We start from the raw sequence: 15,555 nt of genomic DNA, 5'->3' as shown, positions 1-15,555 counted from the left end.
TTTTAGAGCACAAATGACAGCTAGCAATTCTTTTCTTGTGATGCAGTATGACCTCTCATGGACATTCATCGTCTTACTCATGTATGCAACCACTCTCTCCTGTCCATTTTGAACCTGCGAAAGTACTGCCCCTACTCCGTTGTCCGAAGCATCGGTATCCAGAATGAACTGGGAACCAAGTTGAGGGTATGCGAGAATGGGAGCAGACGTTAGCAATTTCTTGAGGTGGTCGAATGCCTCTTGACAGTCGTTGTTCCAGACAAATTTTGTTCGCTTCTCACAGAGTTTATGTAGTGGTTTGGCAATATCTGCAAACCCCTTAACAAATCTTCGGTAGTATGATGCAAGCCCCAAAAAGCTTCTAACCTCCTTGCAGGTTTCTGGTACAGGCCATTCTTTGACTGTTCTGATCTTCTCTGGATCCGTTTCAACACCCTGCTCCGAAACTATATGCCCTAAAAATATTACTGTCTTTTGGAAAAATACACATTTCGATGGTTTCAATTTTAGGTTGGCTCGTCTTAATCGTTCAAAAACATTTTTCAATCGTGTTAAACATTCATCAACTGTTTTCCCCGGCGTAATTATGTCATCTAGGTACAGCAAGGACTCGACCCACTGCAGGCCCCTTAGAACGTCCTCCATGACCCTTTCGAAGGTCGAAGGGGCATTAACTAGACCGAAGGGCATGACCTTGAAATGGTACAAGCCCTCGCATGTGGAGAAAGCTGTTTTAAGTTTGTCTTTGTCATCCATCTCAACCTGCCAAAATCCCGAGCAAAGGTCCATCGTGTTAAACCATTTGGACCCGGACAGCGCATCTAGACAATCATCAACCCGTGGGATAGGGTATGCATCCTTGATAGTGACCTCATTTAGTTTGCGATAGTCCACACAAAATCTGGTCGATCCATCTTTTTTAGATACCAAAACTATTGGCGATGACCATGGACTATTGGACGGCTCTATGATACCCTTCTGTAGCATCTTCTGTACTTCACTTCGTTCTATTTCTCTTTTACCGTATGGCTGTCTTCTTGGTGGCTGTCTGATAGGGTTAGCTGTTCCAGTGTTGATAGTGTGTTTAACTTGGTTTGTACAGCCAAGGTCATCAGATGATCTTGCAAATATGTCTTGATATTTGTTAAGTAATTTCGCAAAGTTTTTCTTTTCCTCGGATTGAAGGTGGACAACACTTCGCTCATACATTTCTTGCACATGCTCTGGTAGCAGGACCTCTTGTGAAGATACATCGATACATTCATTGGTACAATCGGTTAATGCTGCGCACCTTTCAAAAACTGGTTCAGGGTAGCAAGGATTTTCCAATGGGAAACAGTGGCCAACGCTGTATCCCGCTTCCAATGTAATGGTCTGGTCATTATCGTTCACTACACATACAGCGGTGTCCTCAACACAGGTCTCAATGATTCCAACCACCACCGTACAATTTGTATCCTGTAGGTCACGTGAGTTTTCTATGAATGCTGTTCCCGGCAAACACGTGGTGCCTTTTACTTCTACAGGTAACATTTTATAGCTTCTAGGTGGTAAATCCACCCTTTCTTTTACCAGCACCCGGCATATTCTTTGTCCCCTTATCTCTGCTTCGCATTCAATCGTTTTACCATCAATTGTGTGTAGTGTCTGCCCCTGTATATCCCATGATCTTATATGTTCCGTTATGAAATCTTGTCCTAGTATGCCCTGTAGAGGAATGTCGCAAACAATGACATTAACCGTAGCCTTGTATCTCCCTAACGTCATTTGTACATCACAAGAGCCATGCACACTCAGGTGGGTTCCGTCTATAGCTTGTACACAATGGTTGTGTTCTTGCAATATGGCTGTTTCCTTTCCTATCTTTATAAAAGTTTCCTTTGATATGAGCGTTGCGGTAGCCCCACTGTCTAACAGGATTCCACCGCTGTTTCTTCTATGTTTCCTTTAACATATATGCCATTGTCCCTTGCTTTCGAGTTGTCCCAGATATGCCCTACCCTCATACCCCGCTTGTCGACGCCGCATGAAACGTCAGTGTGTCTAGGTCGATTTTCATTCACACCCGTCACATCACGACCTACTGATGAGACGGTTTTAAGTTTTCCGACTGCAAAAATCTTCTATTGTCACTACCTCTTACCGGACAATCCCTAATAAAATGGTCCCCTGCTTCACATCTATAGCAGCACGTCCTCGCAGGAGTTTTGCTTTTGTTAACAATCTCAAGCTTGTCCAACCGTTGCTCGATTTTGATTATGGCATTTCGCAAATCTTCACAATTTGTTTGGCTGGTAATGCTAGGCCTTGCTGTGTTGCTTACACTTGTAACACCTCGTATGGGCAGCGACCCTGTGCCGATATTCGCTCGTCCTAGCACCTCTTCATAGCGTTCGACGACTTCAAAGGCTTCGCTTATGGTCTTACAATTTCTATCCATAAGGCGACACCTCATTTCTGCGGAAACGTTCTTGTAAAAATGTTGAAGCGCCAGCATCTCTTGTGCCTCTTCATCTAGTGTCGAATATGCTTTTTGGGCCAGCAACCGTACTTCGTCACCAAAAGCAGCTATTGTTTCAGATTTTCCCCTTATCTTGTTCTGCATTTTCGCAAGCCACCTATTCTGTTGCCGTTTACTGCCAAATCTCTGCTCAAGTCGGCTTGTCAGTAGCTTGTAAGAACGTTTTTCCGAAACAGGTAGAGAACTGTAGTGGACACGTGCCTGCTGCTTAAGGGAGGTCGCCAAGTACAATAGTTTTTCTTTATCTGTCCACTGTGCCAGCTCCGCACAATCTTCAAAATAAGTAAAATACTGATCCCAATCTTCTTCTCCTGTATATGGGTCAGGTTTGATGTTTGGGCGTGGGCGTCTCCTGAACATCGGTCCTGTTTCAGCATGGTCACCCTCCCCATCATCCCCTTGATGCTCGTCCCCATGTTCGTTTTGGTTCATTTTAAAGTCGATCTCAGAGTCGGACTGGTCACTATTATCACACATTTTAGAACAATTGTATGGCTACAGAAAATAAAAAGAAGAATGAAGATTATTATAAACTTCTTTCCTTTAATGTATGATAGTACATAAGCATTAAACATATATATATATAAAGCAGTCAATTCCGCTCTGCCGCTCCCGCAATGCTATTCAGCTCTACCGCTCCGCTCTCTTATTCTGCCGCTCCCTCTCTGTAAAAGCTCCCGCTCTGTCAAATCCGCTCCCGCTCTGCTATTCCGTTCTACCGCTCCCGCTCTGCTAAATCCGTTCTGCCGCTCCCGCTCTGTCAAATCCGCTCCCGCTCTGCTATTCCGTTCTACCGCTCCCGCACTGCTAAATCCGTTCTGCCGCTCCCGCTCTGTCAAATCCGATCCCGCTCTGCTATTCCGCCCTGCCGCTCCCGCTCTGTCAAATCCGCTCCCGCTGTGCAATTCAGCTCTGTCGCTCCCGTTCTGTCACTCTCTCCAGAAATAATATCTTAACAAAAGTTCGTCGATGCTAAAAATATATCAGCATCCCACTCCTGACACCAGTGTAAGAGTATTCAGTTTACCCCGCTTATGAAATGCAAGATATCATTTCGCTAGAGTGACCCCTTTTTAGTCGTTAGTCTGTGAAGGTTAATTATTGTTGAACGAGAATAAAAAGACGAAAATATGTTTAAATGTTACTTATTTTATTTGTTATAATTAACCAACAATGAAGCAATATAGTTACATTTGCGACGCCATCCGTAGAAGTCTTAAGTTATGTAAGTTACTGTTAGTTATGTTAGTGTAAATTTTGATGTTGTCAGGCCTAAAAAAATGCAAAAAGAGATCTCTGTTCTTCTGCGCGTTCCATTTTATACCCAGCTCCTTGATACATCTTCAGCAGCCACCGTAGTAGTACTTCGTCAGCTCCCGCCAATGAAAATGCTGCATTCGCCAATTTCCCTCTTCTCAGCCAATCGAAAAGACGCGACAAAAGTCTTCTACCTTGTGTCAGTCCGCGGTCCAAGAAATAGTTATAGGCCGAACATTAAAGTTATTGCTAATTTCAATAACTAATATACTAAAACTGTTCTGCTATATTAATACATCCATATATAATCATAGTGTAAATTAACCCTACATGATTTGCTGTGTTACTTCGCAAATCTCACGAACCAATATTTCGTAAACAGACAAGTTCAGATGGCGCCACATATACATGTGATACAAAAGTTACTTTCCAGTGGAATTATGACGTTACCAATGAGATACGAATAGTGTAAGATATACTCTTTCACAAGTGACAATATATTTTATAGTGATATATGCATGAAACCTTCTTCAATGGTTATTTACATGCAAATGTCATATATTTCCGCGACCTGTCAAAACTGTCAGAAACTTGGCACATTGATATCTATAGAAATCGTGGTAAATATGTAAGTATGGTTAAAGTTATTGTTCATCGTTGTTGCCAATCCATGTCAAGAAGCAGGCCCAGTCCCTCACATTATAATATGTATAGCCGCATGTGTATTACTATTTACGTGTGAATATTTGAATATGTATAACCGCATGTGTATTACTATTTACGCGCGTGTATGTGTGTGATCTCGTGTGAATATTAGAATATGTATAACCGCATGTGAATTACTATTTACGGGCGTGTATATGTGTGATCTCGTGTATATATACGAATTTGTAAAGCCGCATGTGTATTACTATTTACGCGCGTGTATGTGTGTGATCTCGTGTGAATATTAGAATATGTATAGCCGCATGTGTGTTACTATTTACGCGCGTATATGTGTGTGATCTCGTGTGAATATTAGAATATGTATAGCCGCATGTGTATTACTATTTACGCGCGTGTATGTGTGTGATCTCGTGTGGATATAATAATATGTATAGCCGCATGTGTATTACTATTTACGCGCGTGTATGTGTGTGATCTCGTGTAATTATTAGAATATGTATAGCCGCATGTGTGTTACTATTTACGCGCGTGTATGTGTGTGATCTCGTGTGAATATTAGAATATGTATAGCCGCATGTGTATTACTATTTACGCGCGTGTATGTGTGTGATCTCGTGTGAATATTAGAATATGTATAGCCGCATGTGTGTTACTATTTACGCGCGTGTATGTGTGTGATCTCGTGTGGATATAAGAATATGTATAGCTGCATGTGTATTACTATTTACGCGCGTATATGTGTGTGATCTCGTGTGAATATTAGAATATGTATAGCCGCATGTGTGTTACTATTTACGCGCGTGTATGTTTTTGATCTCGTGTGAATATAAGAATATGTATAGCCGCATGTGTATTACTATTTACGCGCGTGTATGTGTGTGATATTGTGTGGATATTAGAATATGTATAGCTGCATGTGTATTACTATTTACGCGCGTGTATGTGTGCGATCTCGTGTGAATATTAGAATATGTTTAGCTGCATGTGTATTACTATTTACGTGCGTGTATGTGTGTTATCTCGTGTGAATTATAGCTGCATGTGTATTACTATTTACGCGCGTGTATGTGTGTGATCTTGTGTGGATATTAGAATATGTATAGTCGCATGTGTTTTACTATTTACGCGCGTGTATGTTTTTGATCTCGTGTGAATATTAGAATATGTATAGCTGCATGTGTAAAACTGTTTACGTGTGAATATTAGAATATCTATAGCTGCATGTGTATTACTATTTACGCGCGTGTATGTGTGTGATCTTGTGTGAATATTAGAATATTACAAACACAAGTATAAACTAACAATCTCAATAAAAAAATGTCAAGAATTTAAAACATAGAAAATATACTCATGAAATAACTAAATCCCCCCCCCCCAAAAAAAAATGATTGTAGGATAAAATGAAGCATTCATTTAAACCATTATGAATTTATATTTAACGCCTAATCAGCACTGAATTGCATCATTATATGATCCATATTTTTCCGGGTTTTGTGAATGTAAATGTAAATTAGGTCGGTGACCACCGCAGTTCTAACCGCGCTGGGGTTGATACTCTCGTGCGCGCATTAATTCTCCAAAAGTTAAAAATGTTATGTCGATCTGCTGATGCGATTTCCGAGATACGGTTTAAAAAGTCTGCAGGCCTAAAAACTACAGATATTTGTTCTCAGTGACCAATGAAAACCTTATATTAGTTCTCACTGACCAATAAAAACGTACGATATCAGTTCTCACTGACCAATGAAAACCTATGATATGAATCAATATACTTAGTTTTCGCCGTCATTTCCTAGGTTATCGAAATAACTTGTGATATTGGTTGATATCATAGGTTTCATCAGAGCAAAATCTGTAATATCATAGCTTTTATGAATTATTGTGCAAATGGCGTGCTATAAACTTGTCCTGATGTCACAGGACGGATATTCGGAGGCAAGCAGATAAAATATTGAATGGATGAAACCTTATCAAAAATAGATGGTCCTTCTTCAACATGCTTAATATTAATATGGGTGAAATCAAACAAACCCTCATCTGCATGTTTATTGCTTAGCTGCTAAATAATTAAATGAATAAAACCCATACAATATTTTATTCTGAATATTAAAAGCAGACAGCAAATTAAAAAGGATAAAACAAAAAATAAGGATGGTCCCTCTTTAGCTTGTTTATTAGAAGCAGCCAAATAGTTACATGAATAAAACCCAAGCAAAAATCATTTTCGCTCTATTGGTTGTTTATTAGAAGCAGTTTAATACATAAATAGAAACCCAAGCAACAATGATTGTCGCTCTACTGGTTGTTTATTAGAGGCAGCCAATGATGGTCGCTATATTGGGTTTTTTATTAGAAGCAGCCAAACAGTTAATAAATAAAACCCCGAAACAACAATGATGGTCCCTCTACTGGTTGTTTATTAGAATCAGACAACGAATAAGAAACGATAAAACTAAACACTAATAATGACAGCTTTTTAGCATTGTCCGTAGTGGTTAACCTGTAGATTCTTGTGAGCACATCTCGATTTTTCAAACTCGCATCTGGAAGAAACAATTGGTTTAATTTGTACCGGTATTTTAAGTGTAAATAATAAAAATGCCACTGGGCACCAACCTACTACCAGAAAAAATACCACAATCAAATCTCTAATTACACATCAATAATTGAATTACATAAGCTTACATAGGGTGATATATCATCCCTACGAGAATATTTTGCCGTAGATTCTAGACTACATATTTCTTTTGAGCCTATTTGAATGTAAAATAGATAGTTCTACGCAATAATCAATAAACCTTTAAAACATTTATGGTTTAATACTTAGAGACACATTTATGGTTTTAAACTTACAGACACATTCATGGTGTTATACTTAGAGACACATTTATGGTTTTAAACTTAGAGACACATTTATGGTTTAATACTTAGAGACACATGTATGGTCTTAAACTTAGAGTCACATTTATGGTCTTAAACTTAGAGACACATTTATGGTATATGCTTAGAGTCACATTTATGGTCTTAAACTTAGAGACACATTTATGGTATATGCTTAGAGACACATTTATGGTCTTAAACTTAGAGACACATTTATGGTTTAATACTAAGAGACACATTTATGGTCTTAAACTTAGAGACACATTTATGGTGTTATACTTAGAGACACATTTATGGTCTTAAACTTAGAGACACATTTATGGTTTAATACTTAGAGACACATTTATGGTTTTAAACTTAGAGTCACATTTATGGTCTTAAACTTAGAGACACATTTATGGTCTTAAACTTAGAAACTCATTTATGGTATATGCTTAGAGACACATTTATGCTCTTAAACTTAGAGACACATTTATGGTATATGCTCAGAGACACATTTATGGTCTTAAACTTAGAGACACATTTATGGTGTTATACTTAGAGACACATTTATGGTCTAAAACTTAGTGACACATTTATGATCTTAAACTTAGAAACTCATTTATGGTTTTATGCTTAGAGACACATTTAAAGACAAACGTAGAAACATAGAAACATACTAAATTGTATGCATAACGTAAAACAAAACAACATTAACGAGTAAAGAACTGCCTATTCAAATTGCATTTCACGCTAAGGCGAATATATAAAACTTTATATAAATTTATTAGTTAGATACGCACACATTACTGTAAGTGACCCCGTCAGTTCCGCAGACTCGCTCGGTGTTGGTGGGGCAAGCCTCGTGCATCAGCTCCAAACAGAAGAAGTCCTGTAGTTGGTTATGGTTGATGAATAGTGGGTCCAAGGTCGTCATGGGACCACCAGCAGTGGTGGTCATCCTTCCTGTAGTGGTCATCCCAGGACTGGTAACGCCAGCGCCCTTGCACGAGGTGAGAGCCGTGACGTGGAGGCTGTGATCCCTACACTGGGCCTGAGCAAGATAACAACTGAAACAGAGGAAGCGTTAGAACATCCAATCGCTGCATTCGGAACTCCTCGGTCATTTTTATCGAAAACAACCTCGGATGTATGCCGGTACATCAGTTGAAGTAGTTCGTAATTTTTTGAGTTATATGATTAATTAAATGTAGTGTTTTAGCTTGTATATATTGATCTAAGTTTAAATTGATTGCCAATGAAGTGTATTGTTGCAAACATAATTAAGATTCCCAAGAGTTCAGTCATTAAGTTTAACTGCTACATTAAATTACTACGCGATCTACTTGCTGCGGACTGAAATCGTCCAAAAACATCTGAGGTTGTTTTCGATGAAAATGGCCGAGGAGTTCCGATTGCCATTCGCTGTACACAATGGCCCACACACTTGGTAAGTATAGTCAATCTACAGAGTAACATTTGAATCATAAAATATATGAAATATAAAAACTCACGAATCATATTAATTACTTGGCCTCAAAAACTACAATAAAAATAACGAAATGTTTGATGGACCAAGCCTTCCGTGATTCAAAAATACCTATCCGGCTAAACGTTTAGTATGACTTGCGCCGATTGTCTAAAGGCTACCACATGACACAATATCTTTCAAAGTTAGTCAAATTGACGCTTGTAATTGAATCAGTGCCTTCTGTCAAGTCAAGTCAAGTCAAGTTTCCTTTATTTCACTCATTCCAATACAAACATGGATAAATGAGGTAATATCAAATGATAAATGTCACAAAGGCAAACGAGTGAAATGGGTACATATAAAGATTTGATTTCTTATATTACAAGTGTTTGACAATGAATATTATAAATAGTAAATTACCAGTGTAATCAGTTTTGTTGAATTATTGTCACATACATTAGTGGATAAATAAATGTCCTAAAACTATAATGATTTCAATAAAAACGCTTTAACAAACAGTATTCAGTTAAACATCTGTATTTTATTCCGGGTATTTTAAGTTTCTCTAGTTTGAAAATATTCGGGTGTCTGTAAAAGTAGGGTTTCAAATATTTCTTCCGTTCTTCATAAAAAATATTACATTCGAAAAGATAATGAAATTCATCGCCTAATTTATCGCAATTTCTACAAACTCTTTCATTTAGAGGCGTTCTATTCCAGCTACCAGTTTCAATTGGGAGTCTTTGGTTTCTTGTTCTGGATTTAACTATAAAATGTAAGTTTTTAGTCGGTTGATTTAAAATGAATGGCTCTATGCCGAATTTTGTTTTAAATATTCTGTAAAACGTTGCTTGGATGTTTCAGTTACACTAAACCATTCATTAATAAAGAGATCTTTTAACTTTTGCTTAACCGTTGCCTTCAGCCATTTTTGATTCACAAAGTTTTGGCCTTCCCATATATTGATTAATCCACATTTACTTAAAATACATTTTAGATGGTGGATCCATGGAATTTTTTTTTAATACTTGCTCACAATAGTTGATTGAGTAATTGTAAATACTCTTATATATCAAAGACGAGAGTTTCGTAATATTGTTATCAGTATTTGTTAATAATTTTGTCCAGAAGGCAATCATTTTATCTTCAATATCAACCAAATGCGGCATTACCCCCGTTTCACCATAGACCATATAATTTGGAGTAGATCGCTTTAGCTTTAAAATATACTTAAGGAATCGAAGTTGAACTATCTCTAAAACATCATTTTTGCCATAGTCCCAAATACAAAAAGTATTGGTTTCAAAGTTTTATCAAAGATTTCAATTTATAAGTCTATAGGCAAAGAAAGGCGATTTGCATTCCGTAATAAACTGTACATTGCTCTTGTAGCCTGATTTGCAATATGTACTTTGCATTTTTAAAAAGAACCGGTTCTACTAAAGTATATACCGAGGTATATATATTCATTAACTATATCGAGTTGGCTTGCTTGAAATGAGAAATTAAATGTAACCGGTCTTCCCTTTCCAAATACTAGTATTTTAGACTTTTAAATATTATCATTGATAATATACGTGTTACCTTTAGGGTTTTTCCGATCTTATGTTTAAAATTAATTGTGTACCGTTGTCCGATGTCAGGTAAAGGCAATGCTTTAATTAATTCTATATCTTACATGTACTTTGTGGTTTCGTTAGATCTATATATCTTTGTTTTATATGGATTCTATATCTTAGTTTAAGTCATAAACTTAATAGGCTGAAGTAGCTAATTTCAGTTAGCCATGAAAAATGGCTCATTGTGATCATCAAAAAGATAAGTCCTATTAGAAGTCTCTTAAAGAAGAAAATATGGTGCAAAAGAATAGAGCGGATGGAACAGTGGGAAACTCACCTGTTCTGGTAGTCCACCCCATTACTGCCACAGCTAGGCAACGAAGTGCGGGTGGAACAGTGGGAAACTCACCTGTTATGGTAGTCCACCCCATTACTGCCACAGCTAGGCGACGAAGTGCGGGTGAAAGAGTGGGAAACTCACCTATTATGGTAGTCCACCCCATTACTGCCACAGCTAGGCGACGAAGTGCGGGTGGAACAGTGGGAAACTCACCTGTTCTGGTAGTCCACCCCAATGCTGCCACAGCTAGGCGACGAAGCGCGGATGGAACAGTGGGAAACTCACCTGTTCTGGTAGTCCACCCCGATACTGCCACAGCTAGGCGACGAAGCGCGGGTGGAACAGTGGGAAACTCACCTGTTCTGATAGTCAACACCATTACTGCCACAGGTGGGCGACAAAGCGCGGGTTGAACAGTCCAACTTCAGGATGAAAGTGTCGCACTGGCTGAAAGACTGACATCTCGCTCCTGAAATCGCCATGTAGATAAGCATTCACATGCGGTATAAGTAACATTTCTATGTGAATATACTATATACATCGACATTTTACTTGAACACCGAAAATCGGTTTGACTGTTCAATTAAGATAGCTTTTGTTTAAGATTGACTTATAGGTCGTTCGGTTACTTTGGGACATATAAGTATCAAATATATAACTGAAATTCTTGATCTAGTAAGTGCGCTTGTTGATTACCTTGAGAGAATATTTATTATGTATACATATGTAATAATATTAAATTGGAATAATAAGATTCTATTTTTTTTTCAATATTGGGTTTGAAATTCCGGTGCCAGTGGTATAATCGTAGTAATGCGAGTGAAAGATGCCTTTATTAAATGAAAGCAAGTCGGGAACCATACACTGAAAAATGACGATTTCATTCATATAAATGTGATGCAAAGTAACGACTTAAGGTTCTCGTATGTTATATGCTTTGTTATTTATCTGATTCAATGCCAATGCTCGATGCATTATTATTCGAAATGCATACTGGCTTGTCGAAAGATGAATTTCAGACAAATCGCAATGTTACAAAACAATAGGACGTACTCATGAATATTTCCAGTCATTGACCATCCTATTTTTGGACCCATGAGTTCTTGTTGTTTTTTTTGTTCAGATTTATTTTCTCTGTCAACGCATAAATGTACTCACGAATTTGAATTTAAAATAAGTTTATCAATAAGCGAAATAAAATATAATGCCACTAGGGCCTCACGAAGTGTATCGCAATTATTCATTCGGAACTCCCCTGCCATTTTCCATCGAAACGATCTCGGATGTATATGATATGGACGGTTTACAATGTTAGACGTCTTTATATTTAACTACGCTGTAAATAGATCGCGTAGCAATTTAAATTTAGCAGTTAAACTGAATGATTTTACTGTTAGAAATCTGAATTATTTATTCATTAATACTCATCACTGGCAATCAATTTAAACTTAGTCATACAAAATACACGTTAAACACTACTATTAATAAAAACTATCATTTCATTTTAAATTTACGATCTACTTCTTCTGATATAACGGCATATTTCCGAGGTTGTTTTCGATGGAAAATGGCCGAGGAGTTCCGAATTGCAGCTATGATCATTAAACTTGTGCATCTGACAGTGGAAACGAATACACATGTCGAATATAGGAGATAAACACAATTTAGTGCGATGAGTCTTGAACGTTTGAGTTATTGCTACTGATAGTAGCAAAATGACAGCGTCTTGTGCTTTAATAAGTTGCTCTACAAATATTAATCGTTCATCCATACTCATATACCAGCTGTGTGATAAAAATGTGAAATAAGAATTATGTTCGCGACTGTACGTTATATGCTGTTGCCATCTTCGTCAAGTAATATACTGAAAGGTACTCACCTATTACAAGCACGGCAAACAGTATAAGTGATTTCATTGTTAATTTTGTTAAGTATGTGATATTCAATAATTGTTCTTATATTCTTCTGTGTAAACAGAGAAATGTACGCAGACAAAAGAAAGAGATAAGGCTTCTGCCCTAGTTCTTCAGTATTATCACACAACGTTCCATATTTGACTTCGGAATGGTAGAATTCGGCATTCGTATATCATGAAGCACTAAGAAATCGACACGTTTTCTGTTTTATAATCCATAAATACAAGTTAGGTAACAAAGGTCGTTACGGTTATATTTATATTTTCATTAAGTCCTTTCTAAATTATTTTTCTCCTGTAGTCATCCGCACTTTGTCAATCGGCTTCGCAAAAATATTTATTTTTTTAAATATAGTCATTGTTGTTTTTTTTTAAAGATGGAGGAACTTCATATTTAGCTTGCTTTCGAACAAGTTGCGGTATTGTCATAACATTAGTGTCGTTGCCATTGGTGCCATTGTCGTTGGTGTCGTCGTTGTGCAAAAACTGTAATTAGCATTAACCATAACTCATAATCTTTATACACGTGTTGCCGGAGACAAAACACACGTGTGTAGCATATAACTCTAACTTTAATATCATATCATAATGCCCTCATTACAGAGTTATGCCCACTTTTTACTGTAAAATAACAGACGAGCATTTAAACACTTATTCAAAAGCAATACATACTCATATATAACAAACATAATTTTTGACTGATAAACCTTTAACTACTTACTAAATAATTCATTTCTGGCAAAATATTAAATGATTGGTGAATGTTAAAATATTTATAATGATCTACTGTAGTCTAATTAGGTAGAAACATCGTGTTTTATGCTCATTACTTTCAAATTAAACTCAGTATCCTTCAATCCTTCATTAGAACCATTGTTTACGACATTTGTTCATCCTTTTTGGAATATTAAAACAAATTATTAATTGTGGTCAATCTTATTTGGTAGTAAGAGTGCATCCATAAGCAGAGCTCTTGTTTAATCTCACCACTGACATATTTAGAACTTTAATATAACATTTATCTATTACGCGTATTTTAAACCGAATATATATGAGCGATTTCTATTGATCACTTCAAAGATATTTAAGTGACATGTGCATATTTTCGTTGTGAACATGTATGCCAAGTTTTGTGCTAACTGTGATATTTCACGGTCTCCAACGTTTACCTCCGAAAACATAATTTCGTCCAAAGTATTTTAATAGCACCTTCAAAGCAACGACAATCACGAAACTTGCAGCACTGTCAGCGCCACCTAGCACCAGTTTAAAAATAACGGTATTTAATTTTAAAGCATCAGTAGGACACATTCAGCGATCCCGAATGAGCAGAACATAAATAATTGCACTGTGGACACAGCACAATGAGATTTTTACAGCCGTGATCTATTTGTAATTAAATGCAATGTTTTTACAAAGAATTTGCACGACGACAGCTGCCAACCTTCACTACACGGTTTCAGAGCAAAGTGGAGCTGTTTAACAAAGTCTCTTACTGGTAGCATCTCACGACGGATTGAGGCAGATATGGTTATCATTGACTTCAACAAAGCTTTTGACAGTGTATCTCAACGGCAACGGCTTAGCCGGAAGTTTCATCACTATGGCATCTAGGGCAGAACTACACGTGGAATTACTCCTTCTTATATGGCAAACCTCAGAGAGCACTTGTTCATGACCAGTCTTCAGTCTTTCCTTAGGAATCAGTATTGGGACCCCTACTATAGTAGGCTGCTACTGTTTCTTAGTTTTATCAAAGACCCGCCTCTTCGCAGATAGACGGACTGCATCCTGTACAACAATATCAGACTCCAACATGACCAAAAGCTGCTACAATTTGATCTTGACTCTCAATGACTAGATAGGAACATCAATCTTGAATGGTGTTTAAACCTAAACTATGACTGGCTCATTCGTTGGCACACTCTCAGAGTGAGCTGCCCAACTTGGCCTCTAATTATGGGGACCTTCAATAGCAGTTACAATGTATCGCCAAATGAAAGGTTTGTCCGCGCAAAGATAAAGAAACCTAACAATCTACTGTGAATTGTCATAACGTATTTTGTATAGGTTTAAATGCTCAAAATATCATATATCGAAACGGTTGTAAATGTAAAAATTACTTTTACAATACAGGATTTGGACGACAAGCTTATAGAACACAAGGCCTCCAACAAAGACTTGTGTTGAAACCATGTTCTAGACTAAGTGCAATACTAGCGAAGATATGCTGATATTGACGAGGTCAATTCGATAGAGACATCCTAAAAGTTGGGCGGCATTTCGCAAGCTGGTAATTGACTGAATCGGTTTGAATATAATTTGAAAACAATCCCACCAACATGAAAAGTGAAATATGCGACGTCTATTAAACCTATGTATTACACATATGTCTCCCCTGAAGGGTCACATACACATGTATTTATAATTGTAGGGAAGAGAAAAATGGTATACCGTATATGTTTTCAAATTTAGAAGAGCTTAAGTTTGAATATCCAAATGCACTTATATTTTTGAGAGGAGATTTTAATGCAAGAACAAAAAAATATTTAGATTATATACCTTTAGATAATTTGAATTATATTTTTGGGGAAGTAGATTATGAAAGCAGCTCTTTCAATATGGTCCGTAGAAATTTAGATAATGTGCGAGGTAATAACTTTGGCAAATCTTTGGTGAATCTGTGCTGTATCTTTGACGTGCACATTTTAAATGGCAGGTTGGCAGGTGACAATGAAGGCCACTTTACTTGTGTCTCTAATGATGGTGCTAGTGTTGTAGATTACATGATCGCGTCGTCGGAGCTATTTGAGAAATCAGTTGTCTTTAAAGCACTTGATTGACACGAGTCTGATTATTTCCCGATTAAATGTCAATTTAATATTGAATATTTATCAGCAAATACTAATGGTGACTGTATTAATTCAAATATTGTTTTATCTAACGTGAAGAAATATAAATGGGACG

The 15,555-nt window shown here is 37.2% G+C and overlaps 1 protein-coding gene across 1 annotated transcript; it reads right to left on the bottom strand.

Annotated features, from left to right (window-relative positions):
• Window positions 1-6,838: 6,838 nt before the first annotated feature.
• On the bottom strand, window positions 6,839-12,655 carry LOC128212557 (tomoregulin-2-like). The gene is made up of 4 exons (XM_052918051.1): window positions 12,553-12,655; window positions 11,031-11,142; window positions 8,107-8,373; window positions 6,839-6,987 (listed from the first exon to the last, which is right to left on the bottom strand). The coding sequence occupies exons 1-4, from the start codon at window positions 12,587-12,589 to the stop codon at window positions 6,921-6,923; spliced, it is 483 nt and encodes a 160-aa protein (XP_052774011.1). The 5' UTR covers window positions 12,590-12,655; the 3' UTR covers window positions 6,839-6,920.
• Between the last annotated feature and the right edge of the window lie 2,900 nt (window positions 12,656-15,555).

Source organism: Mya arenaria, chromosome 12 (assembly GCF_026914265.1).
Source record: "Mya arenaria isolate MELC-2E11 chromosome 12, ASM2691426v1".
NCBI classification, from domain to species: domain Eukaryota; kingdom Metazoa; phylum Mollusca; class Bivalvia; order Myida; family Myidae; genus Mya; species Mya arenaria.
Note: the sequence above shows the minus strand (reverse complement) of the source record. Positions and strands in the feature narration are given on the sequence as shown.

Bases quoted from the DNA above. Each gene is read 5' to 3' on its own strand.
- LOC128212557 (XM_052918051.1), bottom strand. From the start codon at position 12,589: ATGAAATCACTTATACTGTTTGCCGTGCTTGTAATAG. The intron at 11,143-12,552 runs GTGAGTACCTTT...TGGCGATTTCAG, and splicing joins GTTTGCCGTGCTTGTAATAG to GAGCGAGATGTCAGTCTTTC. The intron at 8,374-11,030 runs GTGAGTTTCCCA...CCTCTGTTTCAG, and splicing joins GGTGTTGACTATCAGAACAG to TTGTTATCTTGCTCAGGCCC.